The sequence below is a fragment of the Amblyomma americanum genome, chromosome 1 (genome assembly GCF_052857255.1).
Source record: "Amblyomma americanum isolate KBUSLIRL-KWMA chromosome 1, ASM5285725v1, whole genome shotgun sequence".
In the NCBI taxonomy this organism is placed as follows: domain Eukaryota; kingdom Metazoa; phylum Arthropoda; class Arachnida; order Ixodida; family Ixodidae; genus Amblyomma; species Amblyomma americanum.
Genome location: NC_135497.1, coordinates 151,716,488 through 151,738,376, shown reverse-complemented (window position 1 = coordinate 151,738,376; position 21,889 = coordinate 151,716,488). Strand labels below are relative to the sequence as shown.

Here is a 21,889-nt window from a genome sequence, read left to right as displayed (position 1 = left end):
ACATTTTCATACTTTTTTTTAAATTTTTTAACAATATTAATGCCGTATAAAGCTGCACGCTTTGAATTATATCGAAAGCTATAATCTGTGCAAATGTCAATGAAAAAAATTGTTAAGTGTTTTCTAAGTTTTAAGTGTTTTCACTGCCTTGTTCTGTGCCTCAACGAAATCACCGGCAGAGGTGCTTCATGATATTGTGTGGTGTGGCGTGGTATGACCTGGACAAGACCAATTTCAAGAATGCGGCTAGCACAATCTATAACCCATCCTAGACAGTGCTACATGGGTACTGCAAAGCATTTTATTCTTACATCTATTCTTGACAATGACAGAGACTACAGCTTTCGAACGACTGGTCCTAGCTGGGTCCAGACTATAAAGTTATATTCTTGCATGTCTTCCTGTGATAAGGTATTATACTCGCTCCAAAGTATAGCTGTAGGCACAGAAAAATATTTAAAGAAAATAGGTATGAACGCGCTTATTGGTTCGCAGTCTTTCGGCGTAGTTTATCCTGGTTACTCCATATTATTTTTTTCTTGTCACCTGCAGCTTAAAACACAGAATTTTTACACTACAATAGACTAAAATTGTATTGGATTAAAGCAGTTGCCATGAAACAGCACAAAAGCACATGAAAGACGCAGCTTCACCCGCACCGCACATGCTTCCCATGACCAAGGCAGATGGAGAGCCATACAGCATGTTTCGGACATTGTGCGCATGCAAAATGATTGCGAGGACTATAAATATAAAGCTTGCAAGTTTCAAGGAAGCATGTCAAGTGTACAAGAAATAAAAAAAAGTGGCAGACAGCGATACACAATTTTATCATGCGTTGCGATCAGCTACTATGTTTTCCAGTTGGTGCCTTTTTTTTGCGGGCCATGAAAAACATACCAGCGGGGTTCTACTGTGTTATGTTTTTCTCTTTTTATCACTGAAGAGGTTGTACAGTCGCGAGTAAAAAAGATTAGCACACATGACAGAACACCGGAGCGCCGGAATGACAGCGCATGGCACTGCGGGTGACGAAGAGGCTGATAACGAGAGTGCCGGCCGTTCCCATTCTACAGTATGGTATTTCATCCCTCAAATATCTTTATTACATCAATATGCTTTTGAGCTACTTCTTGTGTGCTACTTCTTGTGGGGTTCAGCGGACTGTCACAGCCCAGCAAAATTTATTTTTCTGTCTCACCCTCTCTCTCTTTTTAACGCCGCCACCTTTCTCCCGCAGGCAACTGGTGAAGAACAGGATAGGTATTTTTTTTTTTGCTTCTTTGGCAGTTATTTTTGCGAGCAGCCTCAGCCACGCTGCGCTTGGCAACTGCTTGAACAGCTCTGAATCCAGGAGCTGCCGTGGCCTCCCAAGGGAGCAGATTTGAATATAATTGAAAATATATGGGGGTTAATGAAAAAGCAACTAGCCAAAAGGCAGCTGCACGAGTCGCCAGATATCCTTTAGGCGGTGGTTCAAGAGGAATGGAGCAGGCTCCAGGCTCTTCCTGACCTTGCAAGCAGCCTGTTTGACTCCTTCCCTGAGTGCCTTCAAAGCGATGTGAGGGTCGGTGGGGCCTATGCACGCCATTAGTGCAACGATGTGTTTGCTCTCACATCACGACAGTGAGCTGGCTATCCTCCTTACTTCTTTTCCTTAATTGATAGGATAGTGCTCCTGTTAATATTGTTACTACACTTTCCCGACAAAGTCACTTGTATGAATTAGTTGCATCGTGAAAATAAACTCTATCTGTTTTTCGAGCTAGTGTAATACTGGCTAAAAGCAGCGCTATCATCTATTGTTCCCGCGAGTTTCTTTTGACAAACCATCACAGACATAGAAAAACTAATAGAAAAGAAGCCATTTTTGCTCATGATAACTGAGCCAAATAAATGCCGCATCCACGGTCACGTAGGGTCGGCACTTTGACGCTTGGGCGATGGCACGTTTGATAAAGCTTACTTCCTGCATGCCGTCCCCCCTATGCTGCAAATATGGAAATGGCCCGAGAGGTAGACTGCAAACTGCAGCGCCGCGTGGCGAGATATACAAATTCTGATCGATATGTGCTAATATTTTTTACTCGTGACTGTACAGTTCTGTGATTTTTAACAGGATGCACTTTGTAATTTGTGGGGCTTAAGTCTCAAAGTGACATCTGGATATGAGGAACACTGTAGCAGATTAATTTTGATCACCTGGGGTTCTTTAACGTGCGCTGACATCGGTACAACGCACAGGTACGTTTTTGTATATCACCGTCATGAACATATAGCCACTGCGGCCGGGATCGAACCTGTGTGCTAAGGCTCAGCAGCCGAGCACCCTAACTACTGAGCCACTGTGGCGGGTGACACAAAATGCATATCTCGTATTAACAAGACCTGATGCGTATGCCACTAGAATGACAGCCAGTAGCAGCACACCGTGTTTAATGACTGAACAGAGATCTCTATGGGACTATAAAAAAAATTCCATGCATATCACCATATCACATTTACTGCCTAGGCGTCTAGCTGCTGGCTGCACAGCAGATGCCAGTGACTCCGCAACACACCTCTGCTCAAAAAGGCAAAAACAAACCAGGCAACACACACCTCAACCATGTGCTCTTTGCAGTCATCCAGAGAGCCAAATCCTTGGCTGCACTGTCCACAAATGAAAATGTGTCTCTCTTGCGCTGGTGCTGGCTGGCCACTCTCTCCTCTGGGTTTTGGATGGCTGCTACTTGACAGCACCTCACTGCTACCAGTTGATGCCATGCTGGCTAGTGCATTCTCTAGCACCAAAGAGGCATCCATGGGCACTCGACTGGGCACAATCTCAGTTGTTGGCTTCGATGCAACCTCACTGACTGGCACACTTGCTGGCACACTTGCTGGCACACTGGTTGGGGGCTCAGGAGGCTCGACTGAAGCATTCACCGCAGGCTCTGTTGCAGGAGAGTCCACTGTAAAACAGCAGCCAAACAGATGGGTAGTACAAGTCAAGTGTGGTGACAAATGTTTCTTATGGTATTTCATCCCTCAAATATTTTTATTTCGTCTACATGCTTTTGTGCTACTTCTTGTGCCATGAAAGACCGTTACATTTAACATGTCATTAAAACTCTTTTTGTTCAAAACATCTTTAATGTGCCCACCTTCACAGATCAGCGTTGGGGCACTGCGATGTCACATCAGTGCAATGAAAAAGATTTTGTACCACCAGCACCCACTTTATCTCCTGCCTTCACAGGCTACAGACAACAAGGCAACCATGGGCGCTCACTCAACCCCCAAGAACACTTTTTAAGGGGTGCAAGAGATATGTAGTCAAGTGTTTGTTCACTATACCCCTAGTGTCTTCATGTAGAGCTGTTTAGTCGGCAAGAAGGAAATATGTAAACAGACTGACAAAATGACATTGTTTACATGCCAAAGCAATGCTTATCCTTTACGGCATTATCACAAGCTGCAAATGACACATATTACACAATGGCAGTTGCAAAAGTCTGCTCACTATGGCCCACGCAAGGTGGTGGGAGTGGCAGTACATGACGCTGTATATAAAGCAGAACATTGGAAACTACATCATGTGCTCGTATACTAGCACATAACATCTAAGAAAGCGCATTTTAAGAATGTTTTAGTTCCTCCAGGAGTTCAGACTCCTTGCACCACATCTGCAGAGACCAGCATGAGAGAGAGAGAGAGAAACTTTATTGTTGGAGAGGAAATCGGGGCACGCCCCTGGGTCCCCGCACGACCCCACTACACTGAAGTGTTTATGTCCCTAAGGTCTATAACAATGGCAGCCCGGCTGGTGGCGATTGTCTGCACGGCCGAGTCCTCCGAGTACAGCAGGGTCTCCCAGTCCTCCCAGGTCTTGAGGTCCTCTAGGCCGCGCGGGGGAGGGTCCGCCGGGCAGAGGGAGAGGATGTGGAGGGAAGAGGCAAAGGGTTCTGGGCACAAGGTGCAGGCAGGAGTGGGGAAGGAGGGATGATAGTGGGCTAGGGCCAGGGTTGAGGGGAGTGTGTGTGTCTATAGTTTGCGCCAGAGTGTTGCGTGTTTGTTATCTAGGGAGGGGTGGGGCGGGGGGTAGAGCTGGCGCGAGGCTCTGTAGGCCTGTGTCATCTCACTGAACGAGTGCATTCGCTCCCTCGCGAATCCCCGATCCGAGGTCACCTGAACCCGGCTTAAAGAACCTCAAGCTAAAAGGTTGGCGGCCTCGTTTCCGGGACTCCCGGAGTGCGCAGGCACCCATATAAGCTCTACATGGCGGGGTAGGGGTGCATCGGGCGAGCCCAGTATGCCAAAAGCAGGGACGTGGACTCGGCCTCGCGTAAAATTTAGAATTGCAGTTATAGTTCGTCTACTGATCCGGAGTTCCCAGGTTTGAACCCGACCACGGCGGCCGTGTTTTTATGGAGGAAAACGCTAAGGCGCCCATGTGCTGTGAGATGTCAGTGCACGTTAAAGATCCCCAGTTGGTCGCAATTATTCCGGAGCCCTCCACTACGGCACCTCTTTCTTCCTTTCTTCTTTCACTCCCTCACGGCGGCGCGGTTCATCTGTTAAAATGTAGAGGGCTTCCGTGCGGGTGATGGCAATTGCGAAGGCGGCTTCCTCTGCAGCCTCTCGGGCGGTGTCTGGGGGGAGAGGTAGTGTGTGAGAAGGGCGGATAAAGAGGAGTCCACCACGGCTGCGGTTGCTTCGTCACCGTGCAGGCGGCGTCCACCCATATGGCGTCCGGCTCGGAGCCGTACGCTCGGTGGAGTGCCTTCGCACGGGCTCTGCGGCACTGCTCATGGTGGGAAGGGTGCATATTTTTTGGCAATGGGTTGATGACCAGCTCTCGGTGAAGGGATCGAGGAATGGGGAGGAGGGTTGGGTCGTTGGCCGGTATTCTGATTCCGAAGGAGTCCAGGATATACCGCGCCTGTGGAGGTTTGTGTAATACCCCTGTCACATGGGCATTTCAAAGGCCCTCGAACCGATAGCCTATTGCCTCAAAGGCGATCGAGCGCTGCTACACGGGCAGTTTCAATGGCCATCGAGTCAATAGTCTATCGAGTCAACAGACCAGCACGGAACTCCATCGAGATTTCGAGGGCCTTCGAGCGCTGCCCAAGGTGGCTAGCGTTGTTTCGAGCGGTGCCAAGCGCACTTTCGTACACGATACATTAACAGTACAAAAGCATGAGCAAACATTATTCGGGTAAACTTTAATGCAAGTAGTCTGTAAAATAATTATAAAATTGTATCAGACTGGTTTTGAGAGCATTACGCTCATTAATTTTGCTTTGCGGTCATTGCGTTGCTTGCGTACTTTGCATTAACAACATGGTGGCGCCATGCCCACCCGCTTCACAGCGATAACAGCTTCGTCGCTAATCCCTCGAAGCAATATTGTGTTTTAAGCTGTTGTATTTGCCTTAGATTTGCCCATTCTTACCCTCGCATAAAGTTTCAAGAGACAAATAGCTCTTGTTTTTCAGATATCATGGCGATTTCCCAGGTCTTAAGCCTGACGAAGCAGCGCTACGACACACTTGAACTGGCTTGGTTTTGGCTCGTCTTGTAATAAAGTAGCTAAAGCAGTGTCTGCATCTGTCTGCATCTGTCCGTCGCATACGCGCATTTAAAAAAGTTTTAAATGACATGCGCGTATGCGTGTATTTCAGCATTCAGTATACATTTATCAAATATTTTTGTTATTTTTGCAAAATCCAAAGTAGCGATTGTGGCGCCACACAAGCTTGGTGTAAGACACGAGAACCATTCAATGGCCATTGAGATTTGCCATGTAGCAGCGACACAACTCCTTCGAGTTCGATGGCGATTGAGAATTTTGAAGGCCCTCAACTCGATGGCCATTGAAACTGGCCGTGTGACAGGGGTATAAGCCTTATGCATTGGGCCAGTCGATGGGTCTCCACGAGTTCCCCGATCGTGTTGTGGAGGCCCAGGCCTAATAACCTGTCTGTGGGGGTGTTGAGGGGAAGATGAAGTGCGACTCTGAATGCCTTGCGGATCAAGGCATCCAAAGCATTTATGTCGTGTTTGGATAGTTCTAGGTATGGGGTAGTGTAGAGCACACGGCCGAGGACGAAGGCATGAATGAGGTGACAGAGGTCGCCACGCTGCAGTGCTGGAGAGCATTCCTCTGGGCACACATAACACATATATGCATCTCATGTTGACTTTACACACTCTCTCGATAGAACAAAGAAATCTTTTTCTCCACCCTTGTCAGTTTTTTTGGTAGAAAGCTATTCCTATCTTCACATGGGCAGTCCTCAGATCAAACATGAGATGATTCAGAATGATACTCAAAGTGAGAGCCAAAAAGGTTATTTTTCAACAAGATAGAAGGGCAATGTGTGGCAAAAAAATTGAAGTAAAAGCTTCTCAGTTTCTTTAAACAAACTTATCATTGTTTTTGGCATCAAAGCCTATAGAACCTACCAATGTGGTACTCATGGTGGACTGGTTCACTTGTATGCGCAGTGCAGCCAATGTGTACCGAGCAGGAAAGAAAATACCATAAATAACCTCGTGTAACGGCCACACCCGTGTATGGGCTGCACCCTGTTTTGGACTAGATAATTGAGGAAAAAAAATAGTTACACATTTTAAATTCGTGTATGGGCCACAACATCAAAATTCACACCCAAATTTAAAAAAAAATTCAGCCCTTAAATGAATTTATGTATTTAAATGTATGAGTATATTCTTTCAACAAATGGACAAGCCTGTGTTTTGCACTGTACTTGCCTAGAAATGTACACTTCACACACATATACACACAGAAAAAAAAGCATTTAATTGTTGTCTCAGAAGAATAATACCAGAAATTAGGGATATGGAAAGTTTAGCCTGAGTTCAGCATTTCTAGCAGTTCATGAGAATTCTTAACCATGCAAACAGCCCAATGACACACAAAGAAAGCACATTGGGCACACACGGTTCTAAGGCTAGACACAGCAATGCACAAGCCAGTAGGTGCTACCATGCCAAATGCAAGTAAATCAAGTTCACATCCTTAACAGTACTAGTATGGCCACAAAATAGGAAGTTCATTTATTTTTAGCCTCCCCATTTGTAGAAGAAGGCTTGGTTTTATGGGGTTTAACGTCCCAAACGACTTGGGCTTTGAGGGACGCCGTAGTGGACGACACCACATAATTTCGACCACCTGGGGTTCTTTGATGTGTACTGGTCAGCAGCCCAGCTTGTGGGAAGGTAATTATGGTTCGTAAGTTATTTAATCCTGCAAATCTTACTAATACCTCTCCCCCTTATTCCTAAAACCTACGCCATGGTCTGCAACTACCTGACTGCCTGTCAGCAAGAACTTTTTGCACGCCTTTGCAATGAAATTTCCTATCAGTACAGTGTACTGCATTTTTACTTTACTCATTGCCAATTCTACAACTTCATAGAACCTTTTGACCATTTGGTCATCACAAATGAATACAGGTGCGTAGGCCTGGAAAACCATCAACATGTATGTTGTGTTGCACATGTAACAAAGTTTCAGTCTCTCTGTCACATGCACATTGATGGAGCCAGAGTTATGATTATACGAAACGTAGCGAACTTTTTGTATTTCCCTTGTTTTTAGCACCAGAACAAATGCTCAATTCACACATCTGAGCAGCTCTAAGGGTGCAACTCCAACAGATGCATTCATTAGTACTATTTCAGAAGCACCTGGCAAGAAAGCAAATCCGTCAACTGGGCTGTTAAGGGCACAGGGTAAGGTAAAATTAGAAAAAAATCGTTTTTTTTTCTTTTGGAATTTTAGAAGTTCAATTCTTTCTACACATGTTCCATGATCGCACTTTCCTCAGAAAGCCATATTTACGGCTGAAAAACGCTTTTTCCGAAACCAAGTAGTGAGCGGCCACGCCCCCTTTCAGGATTAACGTCAATTTTTTCAACCAAAAAGTCCACCACCTGATTTCAAAACTTGTCTAAAATCAGCTACATATAAAAAATTGTCTGGCAACTATTGTACAGCTCGTCTTTTTTAGCCAAGACAATTCTGAGACGCTTTGCACGTTTTTTCCACGTTTCTGCAACCTTCATGCAGCTGCGTCCGAGTGCTATCCCTTTCGATCAGTATTGTAAATTGTGCCGGTGTTGGTTGCTGCTGATAAGTTGAGATGCCCAGGGCAAAGAAGGCCTTCGTCAGGCGTGAATTTCACGGCAACCGCTACGCTCATCGTGAAAAAGCAAAAGGATGTCCACGACCGAATGAGATCCCGAACGCCGAACGCGCCAGCTCCTCGACATCGAAGCTTTCAAGATTTTCTCTGTGCTTCCAGGAAGAGGATGTGCTACAGAGCAGCAGCCAATATGCCTTAATGGACATGGACGGCATTTGTGCCGCAATTACACAGATTTGTGTGTGCAGAGAGTGCGGTGGAAGTGTTGAGCTCATCGAAATTGTGACAAAACGGGTAGGTGTTGCAAGCGTTTACAGTTTGAACTGTGAAGTGTGTAGGGCCGCACAACGATTTGAGACGTCGAAGAAAACTACTTCTGGCCTCTATGAAGCCAACCTCAGGTTAGTGTATGCCTTGAGGTCCATTGGTAAGGGAATGGCTGCAGGAAATATACTCTGTGCTATGCTAAACCTTCCTAAGCCGCCGACAAAGTTTGCGAAATACAATCAAGAGCTTCTAGGTCACATCGAAGCTGCTGCTCAGGAGTCGATGAAAAGGGCAGCTGACGAAGCTGTGCAGCTGAATGAGGGGGATAAAGACATCGCAGTTGCTCTTGATGGAAGCTGGCAGAAGCGAGGCCATACTTCCAATAACGGCATAGTCTCTGCGACCAGTGTAGACTCTGGGAAAGTGCTGGATGTGGAGGTTTTGTCTAAACGTTGTCCAAAGTGCAGCATCAAGGGTACAAACAGTGACCCCCTTCATAGAGAGGTGTGCCAAAGCAACTACCAAGGCACCAGCGGTGGAATGGAAGTCGCAGGAGCACTGAAAATTTTCGGCAGGAGTGAGGAGCTTCACGGCGTTCGATACGTCAAATACCTTGGGGATGGTGACAGCAAGGCTTTTATGGCTGTGAAGGCACAAATGCCATATGGTGATTCCGTTGAAATATCCAAGGCTGAGTGCATAGGGCACGTGCAAAAAAGGATGGGCACAAGGTTACGAAGGCTAAAAAAAGGAAACAAAGCAGGAAAACTCTCTGATGGAAAGAGCCTCTCGGGCCGAGGCCGACTGACTGATGCAGTAATAGACAAGCTCCAGACGTACTATGGTTTGGCCATCAGAAGAAATGTAGGAAACCTGGATGAAATGCGAAAGGCCGTTTGGGCAACCTTCTTCCACTTATCAGCCACAGACGATGACCCATGCCATGGACTTTGCCCAAAGGGACCTGATACGTGGTGTGCCTTCAACAGAAGTCAGTCAGAGGGCAAGCCATTTTTCCACAAGGAGAGTTTGCCTGCATCTGTCTTGGAGGCTATCAAACCCATTTATAGGGAGCTATCGAAGGCTGAGCTCCTAGAGAAGTGCCTGCATGGGCGAACTCAAAATGCAAATGAGTCGTTCAACCATGTTGTTTGGGAACGCGCGCCAAAGAATGTGTTTGTTAGGCTTCGGACCCTACGGATGGCAACAATGGATGCTGTTCTTTCATTTAATGATGGTAGCATCGCACGGGCCAACGTTTTGAAGGCGTGTGGATTGAACCCAGGGAGCAACACCATCAAGTGGCTGAGGGAAGCTGACCATAAGCGCATGTACTTTGCGGACCGAGCAACACGACAGCTTACAAAAGAGGCCCGACAGTCAAAACGACAAGCCGAAAAGCGAAAAAATGACGGCGACAGTGACTACGAAGCAGGGGGCTATTAAACCAATTACTATGGAGGCGTTTCTGCAAATAAAAAATGGTTTTTCACATCTTTTTTCTCTTTACGCTCTATTATCTCAAAACAGTGTTTTTTCTTACAAAGGTACCATTATTTCCAATGCCTTTCAAGACAGACGGCTGATTTTTTTTTGCAATCATCTACATAGGTGTTGCCAACTACTGAACTAGAATTAAGCAATTTCACTGAGCAGTTATTCTGTTATGAATTTTGAAATGCGCAAAGAAAGGCCAGATTTGTGTACTACCGGAAAAAATTTTATTAAAAATCGAATTGTCAACACATTTCAAATATTCTAGTTCAGTAAAAAGAGCACAAAATTTGGCAAACAATGATATATGTATTATTAGGCTACTGTTATTAGTTAGTGAGAAACATGTACCTCAACATGGCCTAAAATGCATGGGAAGTATAGGGCTTACCCTGTGCCCTTAAGTTTGCGAGCTTTTTCCAGAAGCATAGAACCACGGGGACAGTGACTGGCAGCCGCATTCCCTTTTTGGTGTCGCTGTGTTTGTGGCTACCATGACTCACTGCGTGTGAGCACTGGGACAGACACATAGCTTCCTCGGGAAGGCGGGTTGCAAGGTCGTGACAAAACCAGAGGAAAGCCGCCTAGGTCGTTGAGCGCCCCCTCCCGCACTTTGCGCACATGCCAGCAAGCTACAGCTAGGCTCTAGAGCTACAGCAAGCTAGAGTTGGGTTCCACCTCCTTTCCTAATTACAGGAAGAATGGCGAGGCCCTTTTCCTTGAACTAAAGGTAGCGATCGGGAAAGGGTGTGGATCGGAGAAATGTGTGCGCTGTGTGCAATCCCTCTCGGCTCTTTGTTTTTGTGCTTGTTTCACTGTAGGTATATGCATATAGTTCATTGGAAAAGCAGGTATGTGTACGACAAAGCGATTGGTCAGCTCATTCTAAAAACTGTCTGCTATTGGTCACACAGTGCCTGCCGTCGATTTGTCAACAGACTTGTCTCCAAAAATTTGAAAAGTTGATGTAAGTAGGCGTTTTGGGAAAAAACTGGGATCTAGTAGGAGGGAGGCGGACGGCCTGATCCTGCTAGCCTCTGACCTCAGACTGTCCGCCCAATTTCTGCAGTTTATCTTGTTGATGACACACTTCACGACGATGCTGTAAATAACTCTTGTAAATAAATGTGTACAGTCTAAAAAGGAAGGTCTCATCTGCGCACCGCAACGTGTCGCTGAGTCATGAACTTAGCACTATCATCAGCAATCATACTAACAGCAGGAGGAGGCTAGAGAAGAACACGAACTTGGGCTACTCTCATTACAGAGAGCAACTACATGGAACCAGCAATTGTAAGCCACTTGGGTAAAGAAAAACTTGTCAATACGATGGATGGGAAGGTAATACTCCCAGTCTATCCAAATGATAATGGGGTTGCCAAGTGCTCACATTAGTGATATGCAAATTCACTTGTGTTTTCTAGTGCATGCTTGCACGTCTTAGTAGAAAAAAAGCACACCAATACCTTCTATGCCTGACTCCGCTCCCGTGCAAGTGACAGCAGTGTTCAGACCAGGACCTGAAAGATATTAAGACAGTAACTTTTTCCTTTGTGCATTTTTCTTTAACCACAAAAGGGGTGGCTGCTTTGTACAAAAACTTGGCACTCAAGAAACCGCAACACCACAACACCCACCATCACGATAACCTCTTCAGTGTGCAAATCAACAAGTCAGTCAGCAGTGACAACACCGCTCCAAATGGTACAAAACGAAGACTAATTTTCAGGACCTAGTAGTTTCAGCACAGCCCTCTTGTATCAAACCTAACTGCTTTTGTTCTTTACATCATGGGGTTTGTAGCAAATGCCTGGGTATTCCTTTCACTCACTTACTCTTTTATTCCTGCTTCCATTTCAACACATGGAGGAGGCTGAGGTAAAAGCTGCTGACTGTAGCGTGAAGAATTCTCAGCCCTCTATAGCAAAGCCAGCAGATCAAAACACTAAAGTCCATTGTTTGCTTACTCAAATATTCTGCATAAAATCACGTTTCTGAGCTCTACTTGATATCGCCATGCGTGTGGCATTGGCACTTGCTTGTAACAGTAGAAATGGGAAAACTGCCAACTCTCAGAACAGCAAGCTCTACCAATTGAGTGATGGGAGTTGTGGTCTAATAAGAAAGGACACAACCCAAAACAGCCAGTGATAGGCTTGTTTCTTCCATTTTCTCAGTAGATGGGAACACTGGCTTACTCCACACACTGAAGTCTGTTATCTGAGGGCTGCCCTTGAAAGTGATGGCAGTTTTTAATCTTTGCCTGACTTGTTAAGAAAACAACAAAGCCAAAGCATAACTACATAAAGCAGACAACAAAATACAATCTCCCAACAACAATAACACAATCTCCAAACAAACACACAAGAATTGCGTACCGTCACTCTTCAACAAAAGCCTCTGAAACTGAACTTCTTATTTGCTTGCATTCTGAGTTCCCAAGTTGAATAAAATGCATGTGTCATATAACTCCTAAAATAAAATCTCCACTACAGGATTGACTGTGCAGTGCAAACCCTTCCAGTCATAAGAGTATTCCAGATCCCCTCCAACACAATTGATCATGGCCAGGACATGAGACGTTTCATTCAAGCAGCGCAAATTCATTATGTACCCTTTCCTTCTTGACCTGTCCAAATCTCCATTAGCCATCAATACCTTTAGCGCTTGCCAGAAAGAGAGTACGAGTGTCAGCAAAAGCAGTACCAAATGCTGAACAGGCAAATGATGTGCACAGTGCTGTAAAGAAGAGCTTTCTCAAGATCCGTTCCCCGCAACAATCTCTTACTAAAAATAGGAATGTGTCAATATTCAGAATTTTGAATACAAATTGGATATATTTGTTATTCGGCTGCTATTCGTGTTTGATTTGTATTAAAAAATTTCAATATTCACACACCTCTAAAAATAAAAGAAAAGAAAAAGAAGGCCACAACACCACGGCTGTCATTACTGTAGCAAACGATAATAAAAGTGCTAAACATTTAACTGATGTGACCTTCCTAGACGAAAACAGACACTAGCAACCAGAAAAAATGCACCTGAGTGGAATTTCTCACCAGCTGTGGTAAGGGCAAAGGCCACTGCATTGTTGACAGTGCGGGAAACTTTGGGGCCAGGCCGGATTTTGTGGGTGCTGTTAACAGGTGGCTCAATGGGCTCAAGGCTTCCACCTCCAGATGGGGCCACATGGCAGCTCCGGAAATGGGACATAACACCAGAGCGCCATGCACAGGAGAAACTGCAGAACTTGCAGTGATATGTAGTAACCACGTCCATGAAATCCTCCAAACGCTCCACACGCTCTACACGTCGAACAACATTCTGCAAAGAAATGCAGATGTGCAGCGTGTCACATAACACACACGAAGCAATGAGTGTAAGCATCAATTTGCATCTAGAAAAAGCTACACCATTAAACACAAGAGATGGAGCAATGCTCCAAATTTCTGGCAGACCCACTACAGTGACTGAGTGCCTATAGTGCTTGGTTCCTGAGCACTAGTCAGCAGGTGAGATACCAACGATGGCAGTCACATATATCAATGGAAGCGAAATGCAGGAACACTTTTAAAACCTAGATGGTTGAAATCACGTATTCTGGGGACCTCCACCATGGCATGCCTCATAGGCCACAATGCTGTTTTGCACATAAAAATTCATTACCAATAATTAACAATAATTTTTGTTAACAGAGCACAGCAAAATGCCCACTGTACAGCACTGAAAACTTGCCAAACACCTGTAGCAGAATGTGGTTGTAGCACAATGGAACACTGGGGTACGTAAGTCTGTAATGCTCCTGAGGTGCAAGCCCAGGCGAATTCCAAGCTTTCTGGTCCCATGAAGTTAAGTTCAGACAAATGCAAGTTTACCCAGCTTGCAACCAGTCAGCGAAGCAAGCCTGGTGACCGGCACCATTCTTGGCATCCAAGTTACGCCTGGAATACCCTACAGTAGGAATGCATGCACACAGCACCATGATATGTAGCTTGGAATGCTGTTTGAGCTCTGGCCTCTGGTTCGTAATCGAAGCTCTTGTCAGTCGCACATGAAGTCACTCACGCTCCTGTTAATCAGCCATAGTAGTACATTTCCCTGATCAGTGATGCAATTGGCCGAAGATACTTGGGAGCAGCTTTTGAAGCAGCCAAAAGTGCTTTCTGGCGTAGAAAAGTGAGTGTGCAAATTTTTTCTGGATTGTTTATCAGTGAAACTTATATATGGTGAAAAGTTAAGCGCTGCACATGCTATCTTTCACCGTTCCCAATAACTACGTCTGAAAAGAAAATCTATATGGAAAAGAGAAAAAGAATCGATTTATTACATTTTAGCGCAGTGCAATCTGCAACCATGTTCTGTTTCCACAGGAGCCCAGCTGAACCGGCACAGTGGCAAGTGTGCACTTCATGGGGCCATCTATGAATGTGCAGATAGCTCACCATGGAAGCGGTTCACAGTAGCAGAATGCAGATCACACTATGCTAAAACTGTATTTTCAAAATGTTATCCAATGGGAAGAATTACAGTAGAATCATAATCTCACAACAACTGGACAGAATGCAGTGGCTATATGAAGCACGCACCGCCACCGCATCCAGTCCAATCATATTCTCGAAAGTTTTGATTTCAGCGTCGCATTCATATGGCTTCGCGTGCATTGTTCTTACTCAGCATAATGCTGCACATGAGGCGAAGAAGTTATGATGCAAAACTGAAGTTACGTTCCATTGAACATGCGCTGCAGAATGAAAACTGGGCAGCAGAGAGACAGGGTGACGCGAACATGAGGCGAAGAAGCTACGATGCAAAACTGAAGTTACGTGCCATTGAACATGCGCTGCAGAATGGGAACTGGGCAGCAGAGAGACAGGGTGACGCGAACATGAGGCGAAGAAGCTACGATGCAAAACTGAAGTTACGTGCCATTGAACATGCGCTGCAGAATGGGAACTGGGCAGCAGAGAGACAGGGTGACGTGAGTGGAAAACTCTCTGGGACGGCACATGCCAGCAAGAGTGCTCCGGTCCAACAAAAAAAAAAGCCAACAAAAAAAAGGAAGGCCCCGGGAAGAATTAAGGAATGCTTGCTAAACCTCGAGGACTGTCTGCTGTGGCATGTGTGTATTTTTGTGACACTTACCGAAGAAACAATCCTCAGTGCATTTTTATAATGCTTACTGAATGAACAGGCACATCTTTTACACCAGTGTGATTATAGGCCAGAAAATACGGTGTGTGTATTTACACACACACACGCACACACACATATATACACCGTATATACATGCGAAATGAATAAACTTTTTTCCATAAAAGTTTACATCAATTTTCATTACACGGGAAAAAGATTTCAAGAGATTTTTTTGGGAGAGTCAAATTTTCATATCATGTGTCCGCCCGTCTGCACGCTTGTGATCTGTGCATCATGAACAAAAAAAAAGCATGCAGTCGGACACGTTTGTGTTGCCGGTGTTTAGCATCGTTCACTTCGAAAGGTGTTTGTTCTATCACAGCCCGCCGCTGGCGTGCCGTGATAGAGCGCCAGCGGCACCAGCAAATCACAGCAAGATAAAGCGAACAAGCTGAACACCAGCCCTGAAGGTCTGGCGTGTGCAAAACACGCAGGACGATGAGGGGTTTCGCTCCCGATCTCGAGCTCGCCAAATTGCTTGGGAGGTCTGAAGGCCATGCTTCCTTCATAGCATTTCAGTGTAGAGGATGTTTTATAGAGTTCTGGTTTAAGCTATGCTCCTCTCAGATGCTCGAGTGTTCCGGGCACGCAGCAGCATGCTGAGCAAGCCACTGCTGCCGGCGTTTCTGTTAAGGGTGCACAACGTCTTGGCGCTCCACGTTTGAATTGCAGAGATGATACTAACCAAAAACTGAGCCATCACTAGTCAATTTTGCAGGTAAATGTGTGCGTCGACACCAATTTTTGGCTGCAGACTCCAGAGGCTATGTTACATCACCATTCACTTCGAAATAGTTGCAACTAGTCCCTTCGCTAAAGACATCACGAGTTTGAATTGACTGGTGGGAAGATTTTTAAGTACAAATTCCTCGGTGATAAATGACTCTTTTGCTCCCGGACAAATGTATAGCCATAAGGACCTACAGAATCAATTTTTACTAAGAACAATAATTGAATGTTGTCCTTAGTATCCCTTTAAGTTGGCTTTCCCACGTTGGGCTTATGCATGCCACACAGAGCTTAACCACTTCTTTTTGATGGGGAAATGAAGCAAACCTCAAAACTAACACCCACTGAGAACTTCGCGGTAGTATGCCGTTTCCTTACTTCGACCAAGGAAGGATGTGAAAGTCAATATCGGCGTCATATGTGAATGTTTGTATCATGCACAACTCCCTCCACACCACGGCACGACCAGAGTAAATCCCTGCGTGCTGTTGCATGCCTTGTGCATTTGATCAAGCATAGACGCTTTAATGAAACTTAGATGAAAGGCGTGTAAACTTGCGGTTGTGCTTTGTGGCTGTGGCACTCTAGAATGCACTAGAATGGCTGCTTAATCGCAGAAATATGCAGATTCTTGGCATATTTCAGCAAGCTACTGCCATTTGTGTCCTCGGAAGTGCAAGTACTGCCAAGGAGATGCAATTTTCACCATAGAAAATTTTGACTTTAGCAGTGAGCACAAGGAGCTAATAGCAACTTGGGTGTCAGATGAGATGAAGCTCTGACGTCTTCATCATTAATAAGGAAACTATGCAGTAATTCCAAAAAATGTACTCTAGTCTGCACAACTACACAAAATCTGTGCCAGCATTATCTACACATAAAAGAAGCCAAGAGTTATGAGAAGAGAATACTGTTTTGCTTTTTTGACATCATCAGGTATTCAAAACCTAGGTTTCCAGATGAGTAAAAGTGTAACATTGGCGAAAAAAAAAAAGGTTATTATTTTTATATGCATTGCTGTGTCAAAGAACATGGCACTGAGGCCTGCCATTATTATTTCCATCCATCTGTTTCACATATCAGTAAATGCGTGCTTGGCTCTTTTGAAAACCAAGCCACACACTGATGACAATGTGTCCACGTATGCAAAGACAGGTGATGTCAATGACGGGACTAGCATTCATTTTTGGGAAAGATGTCAGTTTCATGAGCTCTAAACACGAGGAAAATCAAGTGGCAAAACTGGCGATTCCGACCACAGGGCACGGAAAAAGTGCATGGGAAGGCATTGGAAGGCTAGTGAAAAAACAACGGACAACTTGCTGTCACTGGAAGGGAAGGCACAGAAATAGCCAATGGTTTCGTAGGCGCAGTCATAAGTATGCTAAACGATATCAGCATTTTTAGACCTTCTGCACAGTCACCTTGCTGACTTTTGGGATAACACTGAAAAAGACACAGAAGGCGCGTTATATGCAGATGCTCCACATGTAGAAATATGTTATCAGAAGCAGGCAACACTTCTTATGTGGCCTACACCACCGCTTCAAACTGGAAGCAGTACGGGACTACGCCTTATTTTTGAACGAACAGGCGCAGCATTTTTTTATCACTTGGGAAGCAGTAGACCACAAAAAGGCAAAGAGACGGCTGAATTCCAGTTGTACAGTGATGACAGTCAGCCAGCAATGTGCATTGGCAGCTGTGGCACATGGAGGAAAATGAAAGTTTGCTGCAGCTAGCCTAAACTGCAGCCGAGGCACAAGAAAACGATAAGAAATATGTATGGCAATGGGCACATACGTGCAATTTGGACTTAGACACAAGTGTCAGCAAAGAGGGTGGTGGAAGGCGCACGATGGCACCGAAATCAACGGGAGGGGATAGTGTGATCTACAATGTCACGAGGGTGCACTTTCTCTGAGGCTGTCAGCAGCTGCAAGCATGCTTGTGCCATATCAGTATTGACACACAGTAAAACCTGGATGTAACGATCCTCAATGTAGCGAATTCCTCGCTATTACGAAGTTTCTCAATTCCCCAATCCTTCCCCCATTGAAGCGTGTGTATTTGCAAACTTCATGTAACGAAGGAGTTGTTGCGGTCGACCTTGATATATAGAACTTACCAAGCCAACTGTCCTTGATTAGTGCTGTGTTGCTCGAAATTTAGCTGAGTCACATGAAAGTTTCATGACGATAAAATATGAACCATCGCGAGAGGAATGTCTATGTTCCGTCCATCCATCAACAAAAGCATGTGGTCAGCCAGGTTCGTGTCGCCGATGTTAAGCATCGTTTGCTTCAAAAGATGTTTGCTGTATCAAGGCGTGATCCTACGATTTTTGTGATAGTTGGCAGCGCTGATCCATCGTGGCGAGATAAAGCGAACATGCTGAACACCGGCCCCGAAGGTCAGCAGCATGGTGTTAAAGAGAGGTTAAAAAATTGGCGGTGGTTTAGCTCTGGTTAAGCCTGGAGTGACGCAATAGCTACAGCTGGCGAGTGGAACTTGCTCAGATGAATTGCAAAGTCAGTCTTTCACCGCTCTGTTTCGCTGGGCATTCCTTCTTCATCTTCGTCCCACTTGCCACGGCGCATGCGCACAGCTGTGGCAGCTCGGTTTCGCCGGTGCGCCGCGCTACAGCCGCGCCACCGGCAGCAGCAGCTGCTCCGCACGTGACCAACCAGGTGACGACCCACGTGATCAGCCACGGTGCCACGCCGCTGGCAGCTGGCACCACGTGACCAACCACGTGACAGCATGGTGGCGCAGCCACAGGGGCCGTAATGTAGCTATCGCTACAAAAAACTCGCAGAAAGGCTACGAGCTTGTAATGCGAATATTTAAGTATTAGATGTGGTGTAAGAGGGGGTTAGGCATTTTCCCTCCTGATCTCGAGCTTGTCACTGCTCAAGCGCTTGCCGGTTTTCTAAGCATACACTGGCACAGCCGACTTCCTGTCGAGGGCGCACAGCATCTTGGCGCCCTACTAAGTTCCCCAAGCAGGCCACCCCCGCAGGAGCTCTCCTGAAAAGATAAACGCACTGCGATGTTTTCGGCTTGCAGCATCTTGGCGCGCTGCCAAGGTTTGCCCTGCAGATGGCGCAAAAGTGAGTAACGTGCTAAGGAAAGCGAGCACTAAAAAAAAAAAAGAAGTTAATCCTTAAAGACAAGAAAAAGGGGGGGGGGAGGGGATTCATTATCCCCTTCAGGCACTGTGTCCACATGTCTGGACGCAACATAAGCCTGCTCATATTTTCATATACAAGGCCAATTTCCAACTTTCAATTCCGTGCTCTTGCCATTTTGACCCTCCCTGACAAGTTTGTGGCGCCATCTCTTGCAGCTACAGCGAAATGTGTTTGTAAAAAAAATAAGAAAGAATGGGCATCACGATGTTTTTTGGCGGGACGAGTGAATAGCTTTTATTTTTGCATGCTATCTCTTCAAGTGGTCGTGAATGATGCAATTTACCATTCGTAATGTGTCAATAGGTTAATGTAGAAACTGCACACCAATTTTCACTATCATTGATTAAGGAAAAGTATTGCAGTGGACATTCAGAGTGGCGTGTCCACAAACGTGAACATAGCGCCTTAATGCCGAAAATCAAAATGGGGTTTTCTGCCCGCTGTGCGCCATTTTTTCGGGTAGGTGTGGTTCGAAATGGCCTTATTGCTTACAGGTGTTGAAAACAATGCTTCTACGAGGAGAACATTGAATGACTCCTGCGCTGAAGAATTGTTCATGAAAATAGCTGATGGAGAGGCACCTCGAAAGAGGCGCGGCCGACCGAGCAACGAAGACCCGCAGATCGTCGCAAAGAATCGTCACTACGCTGAGCTGCTGCCGACAAACATAGGGCGCTATTATCAGTGCTTAAAGTTAGGGGGGTATCAAAGGATCTTAGGCCCGCTACTCATATTGAAAAGGGATCTGAGACCCCCCCCATGCTAGAATGTAGACTGCATGAATCGGAAGCAAGAAACCATTTTTATGCTCCTTTTCAGTGGTGGTCTGAACGTTTCTTCTCTAGCGTTTGAAAATCTGGCTGTGGTATTAGCAAGAATCAGTAACATTATGTATAAAACCCAAGATGGAGAAAAATGCTAAGAGGCAGCACTACACAAGGGGGGATGAAAAAGAGGAACCTGTGCCCTCACACCACGAGTCACTTCAGAGCTGGCCCAAGGCTCGAAGGCTCCAAAACAACAAACAGCACACTGGGGGAATGTGGGAATAGTTTGTTTCAGGTTTCTGACAAATTTAGCAAAAAAGCTATACCGTTAAAAATGATTTCACCTCGTTGTGAAAACCATGTGTAAAACAGGTGCAAGCTGCTTTCTCTTTCTCTCCCTCTCCACCTGTGCTCAGATCACTCGAGACAGCTTCGATGGAGCCGCACTATAAGCACTGCCTATGATTGGAAGCAATCATTGGCCCCAACTTCTGAACACATGTTATTTGCACAACGATTCCGACGTGAAGACTGCACATCTAAAAGCAGCGTTCGGTGCCAGACATACCGAATTTTCCTCTGCCTGTCGTCACAAAACAACTGTTTGTACCTGTTTCATAGGTCATGAACTAGGGGATAATCCTCTCTGAAGCGTATATTCTTACAGACAAACATCTATTCATGTCTAACAATCAATTAGAAAAGGCAAACAAATGTTTCAGTGTTTACGTTCATGTAGCAGCTTTGCGGCGCTATGTCCACATAAGTGGGCGCGAATAAAATGTGCTCAGATATGAATATCATTGCACAATTGGCGCCTGAAGGGGTTATGCGAGTAAATATGGTACAAACAAATCGAGATGTTCGTGATAAGCCACTACACCATAAATGGGCACCAAATGCATGAGGTTTAATGCAAGCTGGGTCTGGGATTTCATGCAGCTACACCCTAAGCGGTACCACCACTTCACCCATTTATGCCTAGCGTCCTACATGTAAGACACCACTTTTTGCACAGTAACTCTAGAAGTTTGTGCAAAAGCTTGCACTCGTTAGCATAGGTCCAAGAGGGTCAAAGCTTTTCCCATGCAAGGGTTGTGTTGCGTGTGTTCAGGTTTGTGAATTCGAAAGATCCGCCAGTCTTCTCCGGTCGCTATTTTTGAAATTCGACCCCATCAACTACATTGTAATTCTGCAAGAAAAATAAATAATTGTTGCACATTGTCATATGGAAACTACTGCGTGTAATGAGAAATAAGATTTTAAAGTAGTTGTCACATGTTAAAAGCGTTACCACTTGTGACAGGTAGCGAATCTAACTAGAATCCTACAATGTAGGACAGCTCAAAAACTGGTGTTGACAAAATATTTCCACCAATAAAAGGATGATTATGAATTGTGAAGTGATATAAACCTTTTATATAAAAAAATAATTTAGTTTTTCAAATTTCCAATTCAGCATATGTGGGTTAAGCAAGTACATCTTATTAAAAGGGCTCCGAAAGGGGTTTTAATAAAGTTGCAGTATGCCTGTGATGTTAAAGCACGCCGCTTCACGAGTGTTCTCCAGCAATAATTTTTTTGATACACTTTATAGAAGTTGAGTTAACTCATCAGTAGCCAAAATCTGAATTTTTGAGCCTTCGCGCCTTTCCCTCTCCCTTATCATATTTGCACGCCAAAAGGTCGGCACTTCTCCACCGGCCCCACTGCAGGAGGCAGAGCTTAACGACTCGCCGGAGCTACGCCGGCCAAGGTAGCTGGTTGACGTCTGAAAGAATATAGCCCACAGCCATCTCTGAACTGTTGTACGGAGAAGCGGTGCAGCAGAGGAGGGTGCGAGCATGAAAAAGTCGCTAGAAAGGGGTCATCAATTTTCGCGCGCGATTGTGAGTTCTCTGCTGTGTGTAGAAGTGTATTATTTGGCTCATGTGTTAATGACAACATAATGCAGTGACTCAGTTAGTTGATGTGCTCTCCTCGGAAGGTGTTTTAGAGCCATTTTAAGGTTGTACTGTATATGTACACTATACAGTAAAGCCTTGTTGATATATTTTTAAACTGCGGGAAAACGTATGATCTAAAC

General features: G+C 45.3%; 1 protein-coding gene across 2 annotated transcripts in view; it reads right to left on the bottom strand.

Annotated features, from left to right (window-relative positions):
- LOC144113952 (uncharacterized) overlaps positions 1-21,889 on the bottom strand; it is a 120,111-nt gene that overhangs the window by 62,184 nt on the left and 36,038 nt on the right. For both annotated transcript variants that reach the window (XM_077647366.1, XM_077647367.1), the window contains exons 6-8: positions 12,980-13,244; positions 11,387-11,440; positions 2,602-2,954 (exon numbers count right to left, since the gene is read on the bottom strand). In XM_077647366.1, coding sequence (XP_077503492.1) covers positions 2,602-2,954; positions 11,387-11,440; positions 12,980-13,244 — 672 coding nt within the window. The remainder of the gene's footprint in view (positions 1-2,601; positions 2,955-11,386; positions 11,441-12,979; positions 13,245-21,889) is intronic.